The 17,647-nt window shown below is 56.1% G+C and overlaps 2 protein-coding genes across 2 annotated transcripts in view; both read right to left on the bottom strand.

Annotated features, from left to right (window-relative positions):
- LOC135233706 (smoothelin-like) overlaps positions 1-17,647 on the bottom strand; it is a 72,145-nt gene that overhangs the window by 13,239 nt on the left and 41,259 nt on the right. Inside the window, exons 7-10 of the mRNA XM_064297506.1 lie at positions 15,247-16,007; positions 13,796-13,850; positions 10,570-11,236; positions 7,153-7,411 (exon numbers count right to left, since the gene is read on the bottom strand). Coding sequence (XP_064153576.1) covers positions 7,153-7,411; positions 10,570-11,236; positions 13,796-13,850; positions 15,247-16,007 — 1,742 coding nt within the window. The remainder of the gene's footprint in view (positions 1-7,152; positions 7,412-10,569; positions 11,237-13,795; positions 13,851-15,246; positions 16,008-17,647) is intronic.
- LOC135233675 (smoothelin-like protein 2) lies at positions 393-1,256 on the bottom strand. Its single transcript, XM_064297479.1, has one exon. The coding sequence runs from the start codon at positions 1,011-1,013 to the stop codon at positions 393-395; it is 621 nt and encodes a 206-aa protein (XP_064153549.1). The 5' UTR covers positions 1,014-1,256.

A 17,647-nucleotide genomic window follows, 5' to 3' on the forward strand; every position in this document is an offset into this window, starting at 1 on the left:
CGTATAAACACAGACGCAATGTTCAGTGTATCAGGCAATAGCAAATGTCACAGCTTTGGCAAACCACCAGGTTTGGCTGTCAAAACAGACCCGGAGCACACACAGACATACAGAACTAAGCTCCCCCCTGACTCTGCACAAACTGAGGCCCTCTACCCAACCACTCCTCGCTCCTAATGGACACATCGCTGGGTAACTGAAGGTCAAACGCTGTGCGACGGGGGGACGGCCAGGACTACAGAGAAGAGGAAGCACGAGGAAGAGGAGGAGTTAGGGTGTTAACATGGAAACGCTGAACGGAGGACGAAGCGGCCGAGTGAGAAGGTGATGATGATGATGATGATGGTAATACAGATGAAGGGCGAGGGGGATGGGGACGTACCGTGCTGTTGCTATGCGCGTAGGACCCGAGCAGCGACGGGGTGGACAACGAGCGGCGGGTGGCGAAGGCGGGGGGGTGGGGGACCGGGCGGGGGCAGGGGCGGGGTGAGGGCAGGGGCGGCGGCAGGGGCGGGGGTGAGGGCAGGGGCGGCGGCGGGGGCGGGCGGGGCGGCGGGCGACTCGGGGAGGCCCAGTGCCTGGCACAGCGCCTCCACCTGGCGGGCGAGCCGCTCCTGCTGGGTGCGCAGCCGCAGGTTCTCCTCCAGGAGCTCCTCCACGGCGAGGGCCAGCGGGGCCACGCGGGCCGCCGCCTCCTCCAGCCGCGCGTCCACGCGCCTCCCGAACACCTGCAGGTCCCCGTGCACCTCCGCCACCGCGCAGCGGAGGAGGCGCTCCATGGCCCGGAGCCCGGCCACGCCCTCCCGCGCCTCCTCCTCCTGCTGCTCCTCCACCTCCTCCCCTTCCGCCAGCCCCACCTCCTCCTCCCCCACCTCCTCCTCCTGCGCCAGGAGGTCCCCGATCACGGCCTCCAGCCCGGACTCCGCGCAGCCGCTGTCGGGGCTCCCCAGGGCCTCCGCGGGACCCTCCGGGGCCTCCGCGGCGGACAGGAAGTCCAGGTGCACGCCCGGCATGGCGGCCGCTCCGCACAGACACTCCAACACTGACCCCCCCCGCCCCGACCCCCGCAAAAACGACGAAAAGAGAGCGGCGGGGCGAGCTCCTCGGCCGGGGCGGTCTGCGTCTGCACCCCTCTCTGCACCCCTTTCTGAGGCGGTCCTACGCGGGCGGTCAGCGGTCCACGGGACAAGCTGCTCGTTTTTTAACGCGGCTGTTCTCCGCCCCCCCCTTCAGCTCACTCTCGAGACCTCGGGGAATGAGACTCGCTCTTTATACCCTCCCCAAAACCCCCCCACTTCAGTTCACTCCTCCCCCCCATCCGCCAGCCAATCACAGCAGACCCCCACTTCAGTTCACTCCCCCCCCCCCCCCCCCATCCTGCCAGCCAATCACAGCAAACCTGTTTCCAGGGCAGCGATGCCCCAGCCTCCCCCCACCCCCCCGATGGCGCTTCAGGTGCTGCCCACAGTCACGCCCGTAAATCACGGGACCAGCTGTTATTCCACAGCGCCAGGCTGGGGACCTGGCAGGGGCCAAAGGGGGGGAAATTTCAGTGGCAACAATTCCAAACCTGCCCCCCCCCCCACCCAACGCACAGACTTCTATTTAGAGCCTCTGTCCTTCACACCTCACTCACACACAGAGGGGGCTCTGAAGCGCTTCCCAATCTTTTCTATTGCTCCCGTCGAGCAGCAGATTATGAAGGGGGGGGGGGAGGGGGAGGGGGCAGGGGTGAGAGAGTGCACACGGGGCAACAGTGGGGGGGAGGGGGGGGTCACAGTGCATTCTGGGTCAGGGAGAGAGCCGTCCTAACCACAGCACTATCAGAAAAAGGCAATGATGGCGTTCCTGCAGAAGATTCCGACAGGATTCCTGGAAAGAGGAAAACTGGCATCGGCTTCCAGGCCGGGAGACGGGCCGACGCTCCCTGATGGGATACGAGTCCAGCTTCACGGGTCGGATCGTTCGCGTGGGTGTGTGTTGTGTGCGTTGGTGGCGTTGTGTGGTGTGTGTGTGCGGTGTGTGTGTGTCTGTGTGTGTGGTGTGTGTGTGTGGTGTGTGGTGTGCGCTGTTGGCTGAGTGTGTGTGCTGTGTGTGTGTGTGTGTGTGTGTGTGTGTGTGTGCCTGCATGTGTGTGCGTGAGTGTGTGTGTGGTGTGTGTGCGTGTGTGTGTGTGTGTGTGTATGTGTGTGCATGTGCGTGTGTGTGTGTCTATGGTGTGTGTGTGCTTGCGTGTGTGTGTGTGTGTGTGTGCCTGTGTGTGTGGTGAGCACACAGTGTGTTTGAGCGCACAGTGTCCTGTGAGTGTTTTCAGTAATATCCCACGTACCCCTACAGCAGGTGTCCCTGCTGCTACACCTTGTGACTCCGGTGTGTGTGTGTGTGTGTGTGTGTGGGGGGGGGGCGTGGTGTGTCTGCTGGAACAGCCCACAGAGCGCAGCAGAGGGTGTTCAAGGGGAGAAAGGGTCATGGATGGGTACGTGGGGGGGGGGGGGGGGGGTTTGGTGATAAGAGTGGTCACACTGTGTCGGGGTCAGTGAGTGCTCGTCGTTCACATTTCTGTGTGTGTGTGTGTGTGTGTGTGTGTTTGTGTGTACGTGTGTGTCCTATCTCGTCTGGCAGATCTAACCCCCTGGCAGATATTCCAGCCAGTTATTTCCAAGAGGATCTGAAAATAACGGCAGCAGCAGCACGCAGGACACGACACAAACAAGCCCCCGGCGTTCGAAACGACAGGCACGTACGCTGAAGGGCGGGCTGGTGTTTCACGCGCTGAATACCGAAGCGTGCTGCCATTCGAGGCGTCTAATCATGACTGCTCTATTAAATAATCACAGCGATTATCAGCTGAGTAAAAAAAATTAAAAGTGTTCCAGGCCTTCTGGTCACAGGACCTACCCTGGATATTACGGAGAGCATTCAGATCAGAAATGTCAAACCAGACCCTTTGGTACCTTAGCGATAAGAACAACAGCACATATCAGTGTGTGATTAAACCAGTACACAGCAAGACTGGAACCATCTCCTTGAAGGTTTACAGCAGGCCTTAATGTTTAAAGAGCACATGGCATCTTTGACAGGTCAGCCTATCACAGCGCAAAACAGCCATAAGGACACGCCCCTTTTGCTGTGGAGCACCAGTACGAGAGGTTCAGCTGCCTGAGCATTTAGGAAAAGACCTGCTGCAGGTACAACAAGATCCCTCCAATACCTCCACAGTCCTTTACCTTCCGTAATGGAACTCAACTCAACACTGGCCTACTGTGTTATGATACTATGATGCACCCTTACTGGTTGCTTAGCATTAACTTGGATGTATACTTAGCTTTTTGCTTAGCACTAAGCGTATATGTATGTTCTGTAGTCCACTCCTTACCGTCTGTGCACGCACTGTTTTCACGGCACTGGGAGGTTAATCATTCACCCGGTCGGTGTTGAACGTTCTCTCCTGACGCTGTACCACTCCGGATAAGAGCGTCTGCTAAGCACCGAAATTTGTAAACAGTAAACTGGATGTTGGGTGCACGCCCTGGGACTGATCTGAGGGAGAGATGTACGTGCCTGGGACGCAGGCCAGACAGGACCGGCCGTGTCTGTCGCCGTGGAAAAAAGTCGCCGTTTGCGAGGAAGCAGGTCTGACTGACGGTGCGCCGGTAATCCCAGACCCCCGCCCCCCCCCCAGCAAAAGAGCAGCCGAGTGAAGCATCCGCCAGCCCCCCCCACGCAGTGGTTATTTATTCCCTAGTGATGGCGGTGTTGAGCTCCCACAGCTGTGGCCTCAATGACCCCCCCCCATTAAAAAAAATAAATAAATAAAAATAGCGCACAAACATGACAGTCAACCTTCTGTCCATCATTCCACGTCTTTTTTTTATCAGTCTCTCTCTCTTTCTCTCTCTCTCTTTCTCTCTCTCTCTCTCCTCTCTCTACTCTTTTGCAAGTCTCTCTCCGTCTCAGGAACCTCTGCCCCCTCCTTCTCAGTCCATTCGTCTCTGTTTGAGGGGAACGCTCGGTCCCACCGTCTCTGCTCGTACTCCATAAGATCTCGTTGGGTCACGCTGCCCAGGTCTGTCCCTACGGGACTCCCGCGCGTAACATCCAAGCACCCGGGGTAGCGCATGGTAGTCGCGGGACAGCGGAGGATGGGCAGCCCCGGTTTATGGGGTATGCTGTCTGTGTCAGAGCAATATTCTCATTAGATCAGGGGTCTCTGTCCTATCATGATCTCTCCTCTCCTCTCTCCCTCGCTCTCTCTCTCCTCTCTCTCTCTCTCTCTCCCTCTCTCTCCCTCGCTCTCTCCCTAACTGCACACACATGCAAATACCGACAAGACACACAAACTGCTAGATGTGCATATGAAAATTCGGCACATGCACGCACACACACAAACACACACACACATACACACGCACACACACGCACACACACAAATGCACGCACAGCACAGAGATGAGTCCTTGCTGCTTATAGGACGGCACGTTTTCCGTCAACCACGCCATAATTACCATAATCGATTTCCTCTTCACTGCATTTGGTCACGTCGCGCGTTCCGTGCGTCAATAAAGCTTATTTGAATTTGAATCGCAAGGGGGAACAGAAGCCCTTGACAACCACAAATCTCACCCTCCGGGGTGGGGGGTAAAGGGGGTGGGGGGGGGGGGGTCACAGCTCAGAGCGGGACCACCAGAGGGGAGCTGAGCTTGGGTGCGAGACCACCCCGTGAGATCAGACAGGAAACCCGGCGCAACGACGCCATCTTCACAAAAACACCCTCCCCCCCCCCAGAGATCGGCAGAGAGAGATAACGCGAACCGTAAATACCGGAGCTCGGGTGCGACCCGGCCCCTCCCCTCGCCTGCACACCCGGGACCGCGCCTCTGACGCACGCGCTACGGGAACGAGACCCAAAACAGAAAGAGACGGCCGCGGGCTACGCTACCCCCCCGGGGGGGCCAGGCCCTCTCACAGCTCTCTGTCAACAGCAGGAGAACAACCGCAAAACAAACACGCTTACAGCTCATACAGCTACAGCACGCACAGCAGCGCAACGTAAATATTTATGCTAAACAGGACCGGGGAAGGGCGCGTCCACCGACACGCGTGAGAGAAACGAAAGCCAGCACAGCGGCTTGCACAGGGCACACTGGACACGACGCTGGGTCCGACGCAGGCTGAGCAACGTGCAAAACCGGCAGACCGAGCTTCGGTCATGTGACCTTCCTCCATACGGCCGGTTCATTTGCATAGCCTGCCTAGTATCGCATAGCTTCTTAGAGCTCACACAAAGTATTACATTACAAACCCCTGTGCCTACGTACAGTTACATGTAGTGCTGTAGCACACATGGACACCCACACCCACATGCACACACACACGCACACAAGCAGACCCGCATGCACGCACACACACCTCCATACGGCTGGTTCATCTGCATAGTCTGCCTCATACCACCCAGCTTCTCAGGGTTCAGCCACTGCGTAGCCACTCGCAGCGAAACGCGGATATATAAAACTGGGGGAAATGGGAGCTCCCACAGGTAGCCGGTGTGTTAGGGAGAGGTGGGCGGGGCCATGCGATGATTTTGGTTTACACACCACTGTTCTAAGGACCGCAGATGGTCCTGGTCCTGGTTGGTCATTCTTTCGACCCCCTGACTGAACTTACAAACTGACTCAAAGGTCGTAAGAGTTCTGCTGGTTTAAAGAAGGACTGCGGCCCCACTGGGACAGATTAAGGGGTGCTCGGGACTTTGGGGGGAGCAGGGGTAAGGCCATTGCTTTCGCACGACGCCCCCCCGGTGTGGGCAGAGTCGGGAGGCGTCCCGGGACGAGATGCTTGTCCCAGAGGAATCCCAGATGGAAATTTCCCCCCCCCCCAGAGAGACCAGATGGGGAGGGGCCATGAATATGGAGTTAAACAGAACAAAAGAACAGAACAAGCAGTGGAAAAAAAGAAGGTGGGAGGGGGATGGGGGGGGGGGGGGGGGAGTGGGATGAGATTCCACCCTCGAACCAGCCACAGAGCATCCATTTAACCTTCCAGAGACACTACTAATCCTTTCAGAACTCCCTCCTTTTAAAAAAAAAGATGTCAGGAGATGGGCTGAGATGGGAATCGGAGAAAGACGCTGTGTTTACCCCAGGAGAAACAGCACGTGCCACCACCCCCCCCCCCCCTCCCCCTCCCTGGCTCCTCCCCTTCTCTGAGTGGATTACCCTATAAGGAGAGAGCCGACCGGCTACCCCGTCTCTGTTGGATAAACACTAGGCCACCCTCCGCTCTCTCTCTCGCTCGCCCTGGGGCCTGTGACACGTGCACAGACCGGGGATACATCACCACTGCAGCGACACCGCATGCCTCCTGTACGCGCGGCGAAAACAGTGTCAGCCGCTCCAAACCGACTCAAGACAAATGGCAGAGGAAATCGCAACAAGAGCACGCAAGGGGGGGGGGGGGGGTGTTCACTGTACTATTTTTAATAGCCCTTGAGAGAAGCATCCTTAAACTTAAACAAACCTTTTGAAGAGTTGGCTGTTTGGAATGCTTTTTTCAGAGTTCCAAGTCGGTGTACTAGAACTCTGTTGCTTTCAGCTGCCAGCAGCGATTGTGACATCAGCGTTAGAACGTTCAGTTAAGAACACTCTGATCACACATTTGTGATCTCACACCTTAAAGGGTTAAAACCCCAGACTGACTTTAAGGCATGTGCCTGTGCTGTCGTCTACCCGAGACCACAGCATCATTAACTTGCATAATTTACTCCTGTCTGTTTGCAATGACACCTGTTTCCCTGGCTCCGCTGTATGCAGTGCACCTGTCATCCTCAAGGTCTCGTCAGAGTACATCTGCCTACTGATTACAGGGTGCCTCATTGTGACATCACAGCAGCCCACACTTACAGCAGCTCGGTCAGCTTTGTGATGTCACAGCAGCCTGTACCTCACTGCTTCCGTTAGACTTGTGATGTCATAAAAGCCTGAGCTTCACTAGCTCAGTACTTGAGGATTCAGCCAACACTCCCTGCCCGTGGGAGGTGGGATTAAACAGACTAGGCCCTGTCACTCCATTCTTTGTTATCATGCAGTAATGAGCACTCCGTCCCGGTCATTACTGTCGATGCTGTGACTGACAGGGAGAAAAGCTGGGGCGTACCTTGAAGGAGGAGCCAGATGAAAGGCTGGAAGAGGATATCTTGAATGGCGTTGCCCTCAGGCCCAGGGTCAGTTCTATACAGAGAGAGAGAGAGAGAGAGAGAGAGAGAGAGAGAGAGAGAGGGAGAGAGAGAGGGAGACCGCGTGAGCATATTAGGACAAGCCTATATTGGTCTGTACACCTAATGTCTACATTTAGGTTTATGTGATCCATTGTACATGTTCTTTTCTGTGCTTTGGCAACATAGGATATATCTTGTCATGCCAATAATACATTTTGAATTTGAAAAAAACATTCGAGAGAAAGAGAGAAAGAATTTACACATAGACCAATTAAATGCAATATGTATACAGTCAAATTTATATATGAATATAAATACACATACACAGGCTTTATGTTCATATGGATGTTGCAGAGCCAATCACTCAATTAAATAAGTTAAGCTGCTGTTATGAAGAGCAGAGTCACATGTTTAATGACTGAGTCACTGGGAAGGAATCTGTCACTGGTGATGTAAACATGTTCATATCACCCTTCCCCCTCTCCGTACTTACACACACACACACACACACACGCGCACACACACACACACAAGCATACCCACATGCACACACAGCACACTATCACACTCGCACATACACACACACGTGCTCAGACACACACAAACACACACACAGACACACACATACACACACACACCTAACCCAGCATGCCAAGCTTATAATGACCCCAAAGTCCAACCCTAAGTGAAAGCCAATCAGAAAGTCCAGTTACACTCGGTCCTGTTGATGGGATATCTACAGGCAAACTTAATTTCTGTGGATCTGAGAACACTTCAAAGTGCACTTCAATGTTCCAGTGTCTGACTCTACACACTAATCCTGTCACAAAATCGATATTCAGAGCGTCACACCGTGATCTTTCTCATCAGTAAAGCACGACGCGTGTGCTGCGTTGCCTTGCTGCAGTGTGTCAACTGCAGAGCATCCATCAAAGGTAGCTAACTGGATTTAGCTTTAATTATCCCTCCAACTGCCATAACTGCCATAACTGCCATAACTGCCATTCGGCCTGGCAGCTCAGCTCCTGAAGGCTGGGGTGTGTGAACTGCGGAGTGTCTTTCGATGGAGAACGCAGAGGGGAGATCCAGCACGTCAGCTCAAACACTGAAAGCCAATCACACGGCAGCTCATTAGGACAGTGTGGGCTGGTCCCGAGAAATTCCAAAACTCACTCCTCTGGGAATCTGAACTCAAATCGGTCGGTCCCTCCGGGGGGAGGGGGGGTAAAATGTCAGAGCTTCAGAAGTCCTGGGAAGGGGGCTCGTGGTCTGTGTTTGTTATGAAGATGACAGAGAGAGTGGAAAGAGAAAAACACACGGACGCACAGACGCAATCTGTTGTGGACGGGAACACTGCAGCTCTGCTGGAATGTGGCATTTTCTGTCCAAAACCTCGCAAGATAAATGATCTATTGTGACACAAGCCGTGCCCCCCCCCCATCCAATCCCCAAATTCACCTCTTCATTCCCTGCTCCCATCACCCCCCCCCCCCCAGAACACACCCACGCCCTCTATCACAGTCGGGTCACTGTGCGAGTTCTAATGAAGTCCTCCGACCAGGCCGAGACACCATCGCCTGTTCTGACCCCGTGTACCGCCTCACCCACAATCCCTTGAGGCATTCCTCCCCCCCCCCCACCCCCCCACCCCCCACCCAAAAGGTCCACTGTTTACAGCAAGCGTTCGAAGGTGAAATTACCATACAGGGGTGGAGCAGGGCCGGACCGCAAATATTTACAAGCCCTCCGCAAAACAAGCGCGATGTACCGACCGGAACGCCGAAATTAAGATACGGAGAGGCGTGGGAACACAAAAAAAACCAAAAAACGAGTCAAAGGCTTCATTCTCCATTCTGAAGCGCCCTGAAGACGGGCCTTTAAATCAGAGCGCAAACCCGGCGGTGTCCAGAGAGGGCGCTGTCCAGAGAGAGCGCTGTTCTAAAGCCCTGCGGCGTTCACACTCGCTTTCGGGCGTCGCCTGCCGTCGAGCGTCGTCGCTATCGGACCGTCGTGTCAGAGAGGAGCTGCGCACTTCAAGGGAGAACGGGAGAGCCAATGGCTGCGCGCGCGTGGGCAACCGCATCTCGGGATTCCGTCTCGAAGATGCACGGTGCCCGCAGCGTTCGTTCGTTCGTTCGCTCGTTCGCTCGTTCGTTCGTTCGTTTGCTCGTTCGTTCGTTCGTTCGCTCGTTCGTTCGCTCGTTCGCCATCGCCTCAGGTCCGCACTTCTGTTTAGAAAACGACTTGAGTCCTTTACAGAGGGTTTAACAAGCCCAAAAGAAAAAGGCGCACGTTTACCCCCCTTGCAAGCCCAGACACCCGCCCGGCTGTCAGCGCTGTCCCAGGGAAGCGCTGATCTGATTTTACTACGCTCCCGTTGAGCTGCTCGAAAGCAGTCGGTCCAGCCGAGCGTGCGGCGACAGCGAATCTCTTTCACAGTTTCCACCGCGGTCACGTCAGCCCCAGGGGAGAACCGAGCCAGCGCCGGCGCGCGAGGCACAGTCACCCGAGGGTCACGGGTTCGAGTCCTAAACACGGGACTCTCCTACTCTCCCGTCTTTGGGTTAGGCGGATCGATCGTAAACCGGAGCGGTGTCATCGGGCCCCAGAACGCACGGTGTAAAGCGTCAGGGTGCGCGCTGATGTTCATTCGAGAAAAGGAAGTGCTTCAGGTGGTCAATCACAGGTGTTCTCGGAGTAGAGGAATCACAGTGAACCGAAAAACACGACTAAAACTCAGAAGCACAAAAATGAGCAATCCTGGCCCAAGAGACTCGCGAGCTTTACCTTAAAAAACCGCTACCTTAATTTCGGCGAAGCGGATTAGGGTGTTAAAAGGAACGTGTGCATTTCACTGTTCACGGCTCCTTCAGTGTGCAAACACCAGGTAGCAGGTCAGACGATTAAACACTCATTTTTGCGCGTTAATGATTACACTCCGCACTGGCAGTCTGCAGGGTGCCGGTCCCCCTGCACCTGTCACAAGGTGACTTTCCCATTAGCGCACACACACAGCGCCGCAGGCAAGACACACAGCGACCGCTAACTCACACAGCGACCGCTAACTCACAACACCTGAGCCTTCCCTCGTACCTCTGAGAGAGAAGCCAGGTAAGCTACGCGTGCACACACACTAACACACACTCTAACACACACGTGCACACACACTCTAACACACACTCTAACACACACACGTCAACACACATTACACACACCAACACACACTCTAACACACACACCTACACACACACTAACCACACTCTGCCACACAGCACCCACTCTAACCCTGTGCAGCCACACTCTACCACACACTGCCCCACTGTCGCCCACGCGCCAGTTGGTCGGTGCTGACCTACCGGCGCTGCGGCGGCTTGGCGGTGACCCGGGGGGCCGCCACGGTGCCGCCGCTGCGCCCGTCCTTGATCTCGATGGTGAGGAAGGTCTTCATGTCGTCGGCGCGGTCTTCCTCTTCCTCTGCCTGGCCGGTGGCGGTGCTGTCCGCTGCTCCTGTGCCTGCGGTGCGCTCGTCCTCTGAGCCCGGAGAGGGGGGGTCCGGCTTTTCAGCCCGGCCCGGGGCCCCGCCCACCGAGCTCTGCGATTGGCTGGCGGGGGGAGGCTGCTGCTGCTGCTGCTGCTGGGCGGGCTGTCCCTGGAGCACACCCTCGATGCTCTCTGAGGAAGACGAGGAGGAGGAGGAGGAGGAGGAGGAGGAAGGGTAAGACCCGATGCGGGGTCTCCGGGGACCAGCGGTGGTGGTGGTGGCGGTGAGCCCCTCTCGCCTCTCGTCCCGCGCCGGCTCCCCAAAAAGCCTGGTCGCCCTGGAGACGGGAGTCTGGCTGCCGGCCTGGGAGGACACCCCGTTTCTGAGGGAGCCGCCCCCCCTCTTCAGGGGCGCCCCCCCGCCGCCGGTGCTGCTGGGGCTCCTTTCGGTGAACTTCCGCACGCGGTCGCGCACGGAGCTGGCCCGCGTGAAGGGGGAGGGCGAGGAGGAGGGGGGGGGGGCCGGGTCTTTCCTGTTGGACACTGAAGAAGCGACAAAACAAACAAAAAAAAAAAACATAAACGCACAGAGTAAATCAGAGCCACACACACACACACACACGCACACAGCACTCACACTGCCCCTCTGCTTCACCCTCAGCTCCTCTCCTCAATGCTTGCTCTCCTCTGCCCTCCCTTTCCCCTTCCTTCCTTCCCCCTCCCCCTCTCCCACTCCCTCTGCTACTCTCTCTCTCTGTTTCTCCACTCTGAGTCTTGAAAGGATTTCTTGAGTGTTTCGGCGTTTCCCTCGTCCGGTGCGATGTTCCCTTCTCTCGCTGAGGGGTAAACATCCTCTCCTGCTCTCCTGACACGAGTGCCCACACACAGAGCTCCAGCACAGCACTGCACAGCACTGCACAGCACCGCTCAGCTCAGCACAGCGCAGATCAGCACAGCACAGTTCAGCACAGCCCAGCACCGCTCAGCTCAGCACAGCGCAGATCAGCACAGCACAGTTCAGCACAGCTCAGTACAGCACTGCACAGCACAGCTCAGCTCAGCACAGCGCAGTGCAGATCAGCACAGCACAGTTCAGCACAGCTCAGTACAGCCCAGCCCAGCCCAGCACAGCTCAGCTCTATCAGAGCACAGCACAGCACCGCTCAGCTCTATCAGAGCACAGCACAGCACCGCTCAGCTCAGCACAGTGCAGATCAGCACAGCACAGTTCAGCACAGCTCAGTACAGCACAGTGCAGATCAGCTCTATCAGAGCAGAGCACAGCACAGCTCAGCACAGTGCAGATCAGCACAGCACAGTTCAGCACAGCTCAGCACAGCTCTATCAGAGCACAGCTATATCACAGCACACCCTCCAGTACGCTCTCCGAACCGTCATTTCAACATTCCCTCAAAACAAGGGAGATCAAAGGGCCTGCCCACCTGAAGCACGCTAAGATCTGAGTTTATTCTTCTACCAAAAGTCAGACTTGCAGATTCTGACCATTTTATTGCATCCAAACATTAACCAGCTGTTTTTGTTTGTCCTATGATTTTGGTCAGTTTTGTTGATCATATCATTTTTTATTTTATTTTGAATCATTTTATCCCTTCTTGGCTGCTGTTGGATCCTTTGTTGTCTTAGTCAAATTGCCCATCGGGGATGATAAAGATCTACTTTTAACTTACTTTTATGTACTTACACTTACTTTTACATACTTACTTTTTTACGTACGTACTTACATACTGACTGCCTGACTGACTGGGGGATGATTGATAGATAGATAGATAGATAGTTTGAGTGACTGATTGATATGCCCTGAATATAAACGCACTAGAGGACCCCGTCGGGGTTTAGCTTAGTGCAGCTAAGTGCGATGCTGCACCCCAGAAAGCCACATTCACCACCCCCCTAAACCTGAGCTATTTCAGCAGAGCCAGAGCCACAGCCAGAGCTTCATATAAAGCAGCTTGTCCAAAAGCATCCACGCGATTTTAACAGCTGTAAACACCAGACACATAAGCTTATGGAAAATAAGCTTTATACGCAGGTCTGGCTCGGGGTAGGGAAGAGCAGAAGGTAACAAAACAAAAAAAAAAGAAAGACACAGAAGGACCGGAGAGGGACAGAACACATAAAGAGAAAAAGAGAAGATGGGGAGGAGGGTGGGGGCGCTGGAGGGGAGGGGGGGAGTAAGGTGCACTCAGACCTTTCTGCCATATTCAGGCAAAAAATCCGCAGCGGTTGCTAGGCAACGGGTGGGTGTTTACCGGAGACGGGGCAGTCCGCTCCAGCAGGCCTGCTCTGGGACAGACCGCAGAGCCCGAATACGGGAGGGGGGGAGGCAGGGGGGACAGAGGGATCCTGCAGCGGGACGGTCCCTGTGCACTGTCTCTCCCCCCCCCCCACGCCCCTGTGGAGCGGCAGAGGCAGCAGGGCCCTGTCCCTATACGGTCATGTTCACGCAGACACGGCTATCTGGTCAGGGCAGGGCAGAGCAACACGACTCGCGAGGAACGAGAGCTCTTCACCCCCGGGGCGATATCAGAAGGTCACCATCATCATCATCATCATCATCATTATCATCATCGTCATCAGAGCTGCTATTAGTGGGGCCACTCTGGGGAGGCCTGGGGGACAGGCATGTGCAGGCTCATCCACATTTATGATCCTCTGCGTCTGTGTGTGCATGTGTGTGCGTGTGTGTGTGTGCGCATGGCCGTGTGCGTGTGTGTGTGCACGGCTATCTGTATGGCTATCTGCACGTGCATGAGTATGTGCATTTGTGTGTGTGTGTGCATGTTCGAGTGTGTGTGTGTGTGTGCATGGCCGTGTATGCGTGCGTGTGTGTGTGTGTGCGAGCGCGTGTGTGTGTGCGCATGGCCGTGTGCGTGTGCATGGCTATCTGCATGTGCATGTGTAAGTGTGTGTGCACGGTCGTGTGTGTTTGTGTGAGTGTGCATGGCTGTGTTTGTGCGTTTATGCATGGGCGTGTGTGTATGTGTGTGCACGGTTGCGTATGCGCGCGTGTGTGTGTGTGCGTGTGCGAGTGTGCATGGCCGTGTATGCGCGCGCGCGTGTGTGTGTGTGTGTGTGTCTCACCGATCTCTCTGCCGTTGTGTAGGGAAGCGAAGCGGCTGTCTCTGCCCAGCGAGGTCTGAAACACAAAACAGCGACACATCAGCCACATCAGCCACATCAGCCACACTCACCCCAATCCCAGGGACTCCAGCGACACACACCCTAATCCCCGCATCAGATAAAACGGGGCAGGCGAACGGCCGACTGCAGCACAGCATCGTCAGCATTTAACAGAGCAAAACAAATCACCAGACACCCCGGCCCTCACAGCCCAGGGCTGCAGGGCCTTTAATCATCACAGAGCCCGCAGGGGGGGGGGAGGGGGGGGGGGGGAGGGGGGGGGGTCACTGTGCAGGAACAGGGTGACTGTGGGGTACGGAGGAGCGGTGGGGTGTCACGGGGGAGGGAGGGTCCTGGGGCACCTCAACAACCGCACCCGCCAGGCACGCCTCGGCCAATCAGGGAACGCTGTGGGACTGTTACGCAACAACGCCCAGGGGACGGACAGACGGACGGGACAGAAGGACAGACGGACGGCGGGTGATGTAATGCACACAGCCGGGCCTTTTAAACGATTCCCCTCGCCAGCGCTGAGCAGCGCCGTGGCAACCACAGCCCCCCGGCCAGAAAATATTTGGTAAACAGAACGGCAGCGGCCCCCGTCAATCTCCCCCCCCCCCCCCCCCCCCCGCCCTCTGATTGGCCCCCGTGAGCTTTCAGGAGCTCCTCCGTTCGCACGCTGAGGCTAAGCAGAGCTGCAGGAGGCCATCGGAGAGGCAAAAATAGCAACGACGAGCCGCACGAGGGGTCTGGGATGCCTCCGAATATCCATGAGCGCACCAAACTCCGCGCCCCATGTAACAGGGCCGGGCTCCAGGCAGGTGCGTTTATCACCGTAGCCAGGGCAACGGCGGCCGAAGCAAAGCGCCGCTGGAGTTTGTTAGCCGGCTCGCAAGCCATCTGTGTGTCTGGAGAGTCGCAAATGCAGTCAAACAGTGGAAAAATGTCGAAGCTCAACGGCGCCCTCTGGTGACAACAGACGAAAATGGAAGCGGTGCGTCTGTGACAGGGGTTCCCAACGCTGGCCCAGGTGGACAGAAGGGTTTCTACCTTAAAATTAGCGACCAGTCTGGACCAAACAAACCAGGTGAGGTGAGTGTAATCAGGCACTCTGATTGGCCAATTGTGTCAAGTACCAATGAAAACCAACAGACTCCTGCTGTCAACTATGACCAATAAAGAAAGCCGTGATCTACAGGACTTTGTCATTTCAACCCTAATTTGGCAGACCTGACTCTGCTAATTAGCAGCTCAGTGAGATCTCTAGCTGTTGAGTGAGGTGCGGCTTTGTTAGGGTTGCAGTGAAAACCTTTGGGAGAGTAGATCTCCAGGATCAGGGCGGGGAACCCTGTTGTATGGTTAATAATGTGGTGACAGGCGCAGTGTGCGCTTTCTACGGTGCAGTGCCGTACCTTCTGCTCTTGCGTGCCGTCCCTCAGCTCCGAGCCGCCATTCATCAGGTTGCCACGGGAACCGGGGAGCTTCCTGGAGAGGACGGGCCCGTCGGGCTGCTCGCGGTCCGTGTCCGTGGTGGAGCTGTCGTCGCCGGGCGGGGCCGGGGGCGGGGCCGGGGGCGGGACCGGCCCGAGTTCAGCGCTCTCCGCGTCCGAGTCGGTGCTGGAGCTGCTGCTCGTCGTCGCCACGGCAGCCTGGCCGAACGAGGACACGCCCCGGCTCAGGTCCGAGGTGCCCGAATCCAGCCGTCTCCGCGACGACCAGCTCCCGTCGGACGCCCCGGAGCCGGACCGCTGGCGCGGGAGCGGGCCCAGGCCGCCGTCGGACGTCCCGTCGGAGTCGGTCCTCTGCCTGGGGCGGGGCTGGGAGCCGGCGGAGTCCAGCCGGCCCCGGGGGGCCAAACCCAGGCTCTGCTCAGAAGCCCCCGAATCCAGGCGGGGTCGGGGTACGGACCCCAGGCTGCGCTCTGAAGCCCCAGAATCCAGCCGGGGTCGGGGTATGGACCCCAGGCTGCGCTCTGAAGCACCCGAATCCAGGCGGGGTCGGGGTACGGACCCCAAGCTCCGGTCAGAAGCCCCAGAATCCAGCCGCTGCCGCTGGGGCGGCACCAGGTCTGAGTCGGAGGTGCCCGAATCCAGCCGCTGGCGCCCCATCAGGGGGGCGGGGGTGTCCTCCTTTCCCAGAGTGTCCAGGACCAGCACCATGCCTGAGTTCGAGTCTGGGACAGAGCAGACGACACCGTCACCACCAGGGGACTGCTCACCACAAAACCTGCTGCTCACCCTGCTGCTCACCACAAACCCTGCTGCTCACCCTGCTGCTCACCACAAACCCTGCTGCTCACCCTGCTGCTCACCAAAAACCCTGCTGCTCACCCTGCTGCTCACCAAAAACCCTGCTGCTCACCCTGCTGCTCATCACAAACCCTGCTGCTCACCCTGCTGCTCACCACAAACCCTGCTGCTCACCCTGCTGCTCACCACAAACCCTGATGCTCACCCTGCTGCTTACCACAAACCCTGCTGCTCACCCTGATGCTCACCACAAACCCTGCTGCTCACCCTGCTGCTCACCACAAACCCTGCTGCTCACCCCGGAATGAGTTTGTAGTCCGCTAGGCTACGCTAGCATGTGTAGCCAACGGGTCCCTGAAAGGAACTAGACTACAGCCTGCATCTACAGCACTAGCACAAGGACACACGTGTGGGGGTAGAACACTGTGTGTAGACCGTGGAGGGGGGTTTAATTGATTTCACTCAGACCATCACACCTATAGCATGGGGCTGGAAGTAGGTTGTCCCTGCAAAAGCGCTATTGGAAACAGAGACTTTAAAAGGCCCTGATGTCTCGTTACTAAACAAAAACTTCAACCAGCTAACTAAATAAAGGCATGATCTTTAAGGGAGAGCACGCAAAAAAACATTCCAGCGGCGTTTATAATAAACTTCGCCCTCGGCTCTGCGTTGCGTCTCCCCAGAACACATCTAAATAAAGCGTCCGTTTCCAACCTATTTTCACTGTTCAACGACAACAGGAAAATCAGCTTCGGCAAAAAGGATCACGCTCTTAAAACAGAGAGAGAGAGAGAGAGAGACCTAACTTCTTGGGAGAGTGACTTCTGAAAGACAGCCCAAGAGCAAACACACACCACTCAAGACGCACATTTTCTCAGATACATCAAAGGCAGTTATTATGGTCAACATAATAATTGTGTTTTCAAGACGTTCAATCACCAGACCACATGGTCCTGTGCCACATCTGGTCACACGTTGCTGCTGAACTTGACTGACAGTGGAAATGAATGGTTTCCCAGGCCAGTGTTTGAGCAGGACCTCGGTTATATGTGCTCAGTCTCGATGGGGGGATAACGGCTTAGCAGGGTGTGTGCGTGTGTGTGTGAGTGAGAGAGTACATGTATGTGTGTGTGTGTGTGTGTGAGAGAGTGCATGTATGTGTGTGTGTGTGTGTGTGAGAGAGAGTGAGTGTGCGAGTGATTGTACGCGTATGTATGTGCATGTGCGTCTGTGTGTGTGTCTGTATCTGTGTGTGTGTGTGTGTGTTTGTGTGTGTGTATGTATGTGCATGCGCATCTGCGTGTGTGTCTGTATCTGTGTGTGTGTGTGTGTATCTGTGTGTGTCTGTATCTGTGTGTGTGTGTGTGTGTGTGTGTGTGTGTGTGTGTCTGTGTGTGTCTGTATCTGTGTGTGTGTGTGTGTGTGTGTGTGTGTATCTGTGTGTGTCTGTATCTGTGTAAGTCTGTGTGTGTGTATGTATGTGCATGTGTGCCTGTGTGTGTCTGTATCTGTGTGTGTGTGTGTGTGTCTGTATGTATGTGTGTGTGTGTGTGTGTGTGTGTGT

The sequence above is a fragment of the Anguilla rostrata genome, chromosome 10 (assembly GCF_018555375.3).
Source record: "Anguilla rostrata isolate EN2019 chromosome 10, ASM1855537v3, whole genome shotgun sequence".
Classification (NCBI taxonomy): domain Eukaryota; kingdom Metazoa; phylum Chordata; class Actinopteri; order Anguilliformes; family Anguillidae; genus Anguilla; species Anguilla rostrata.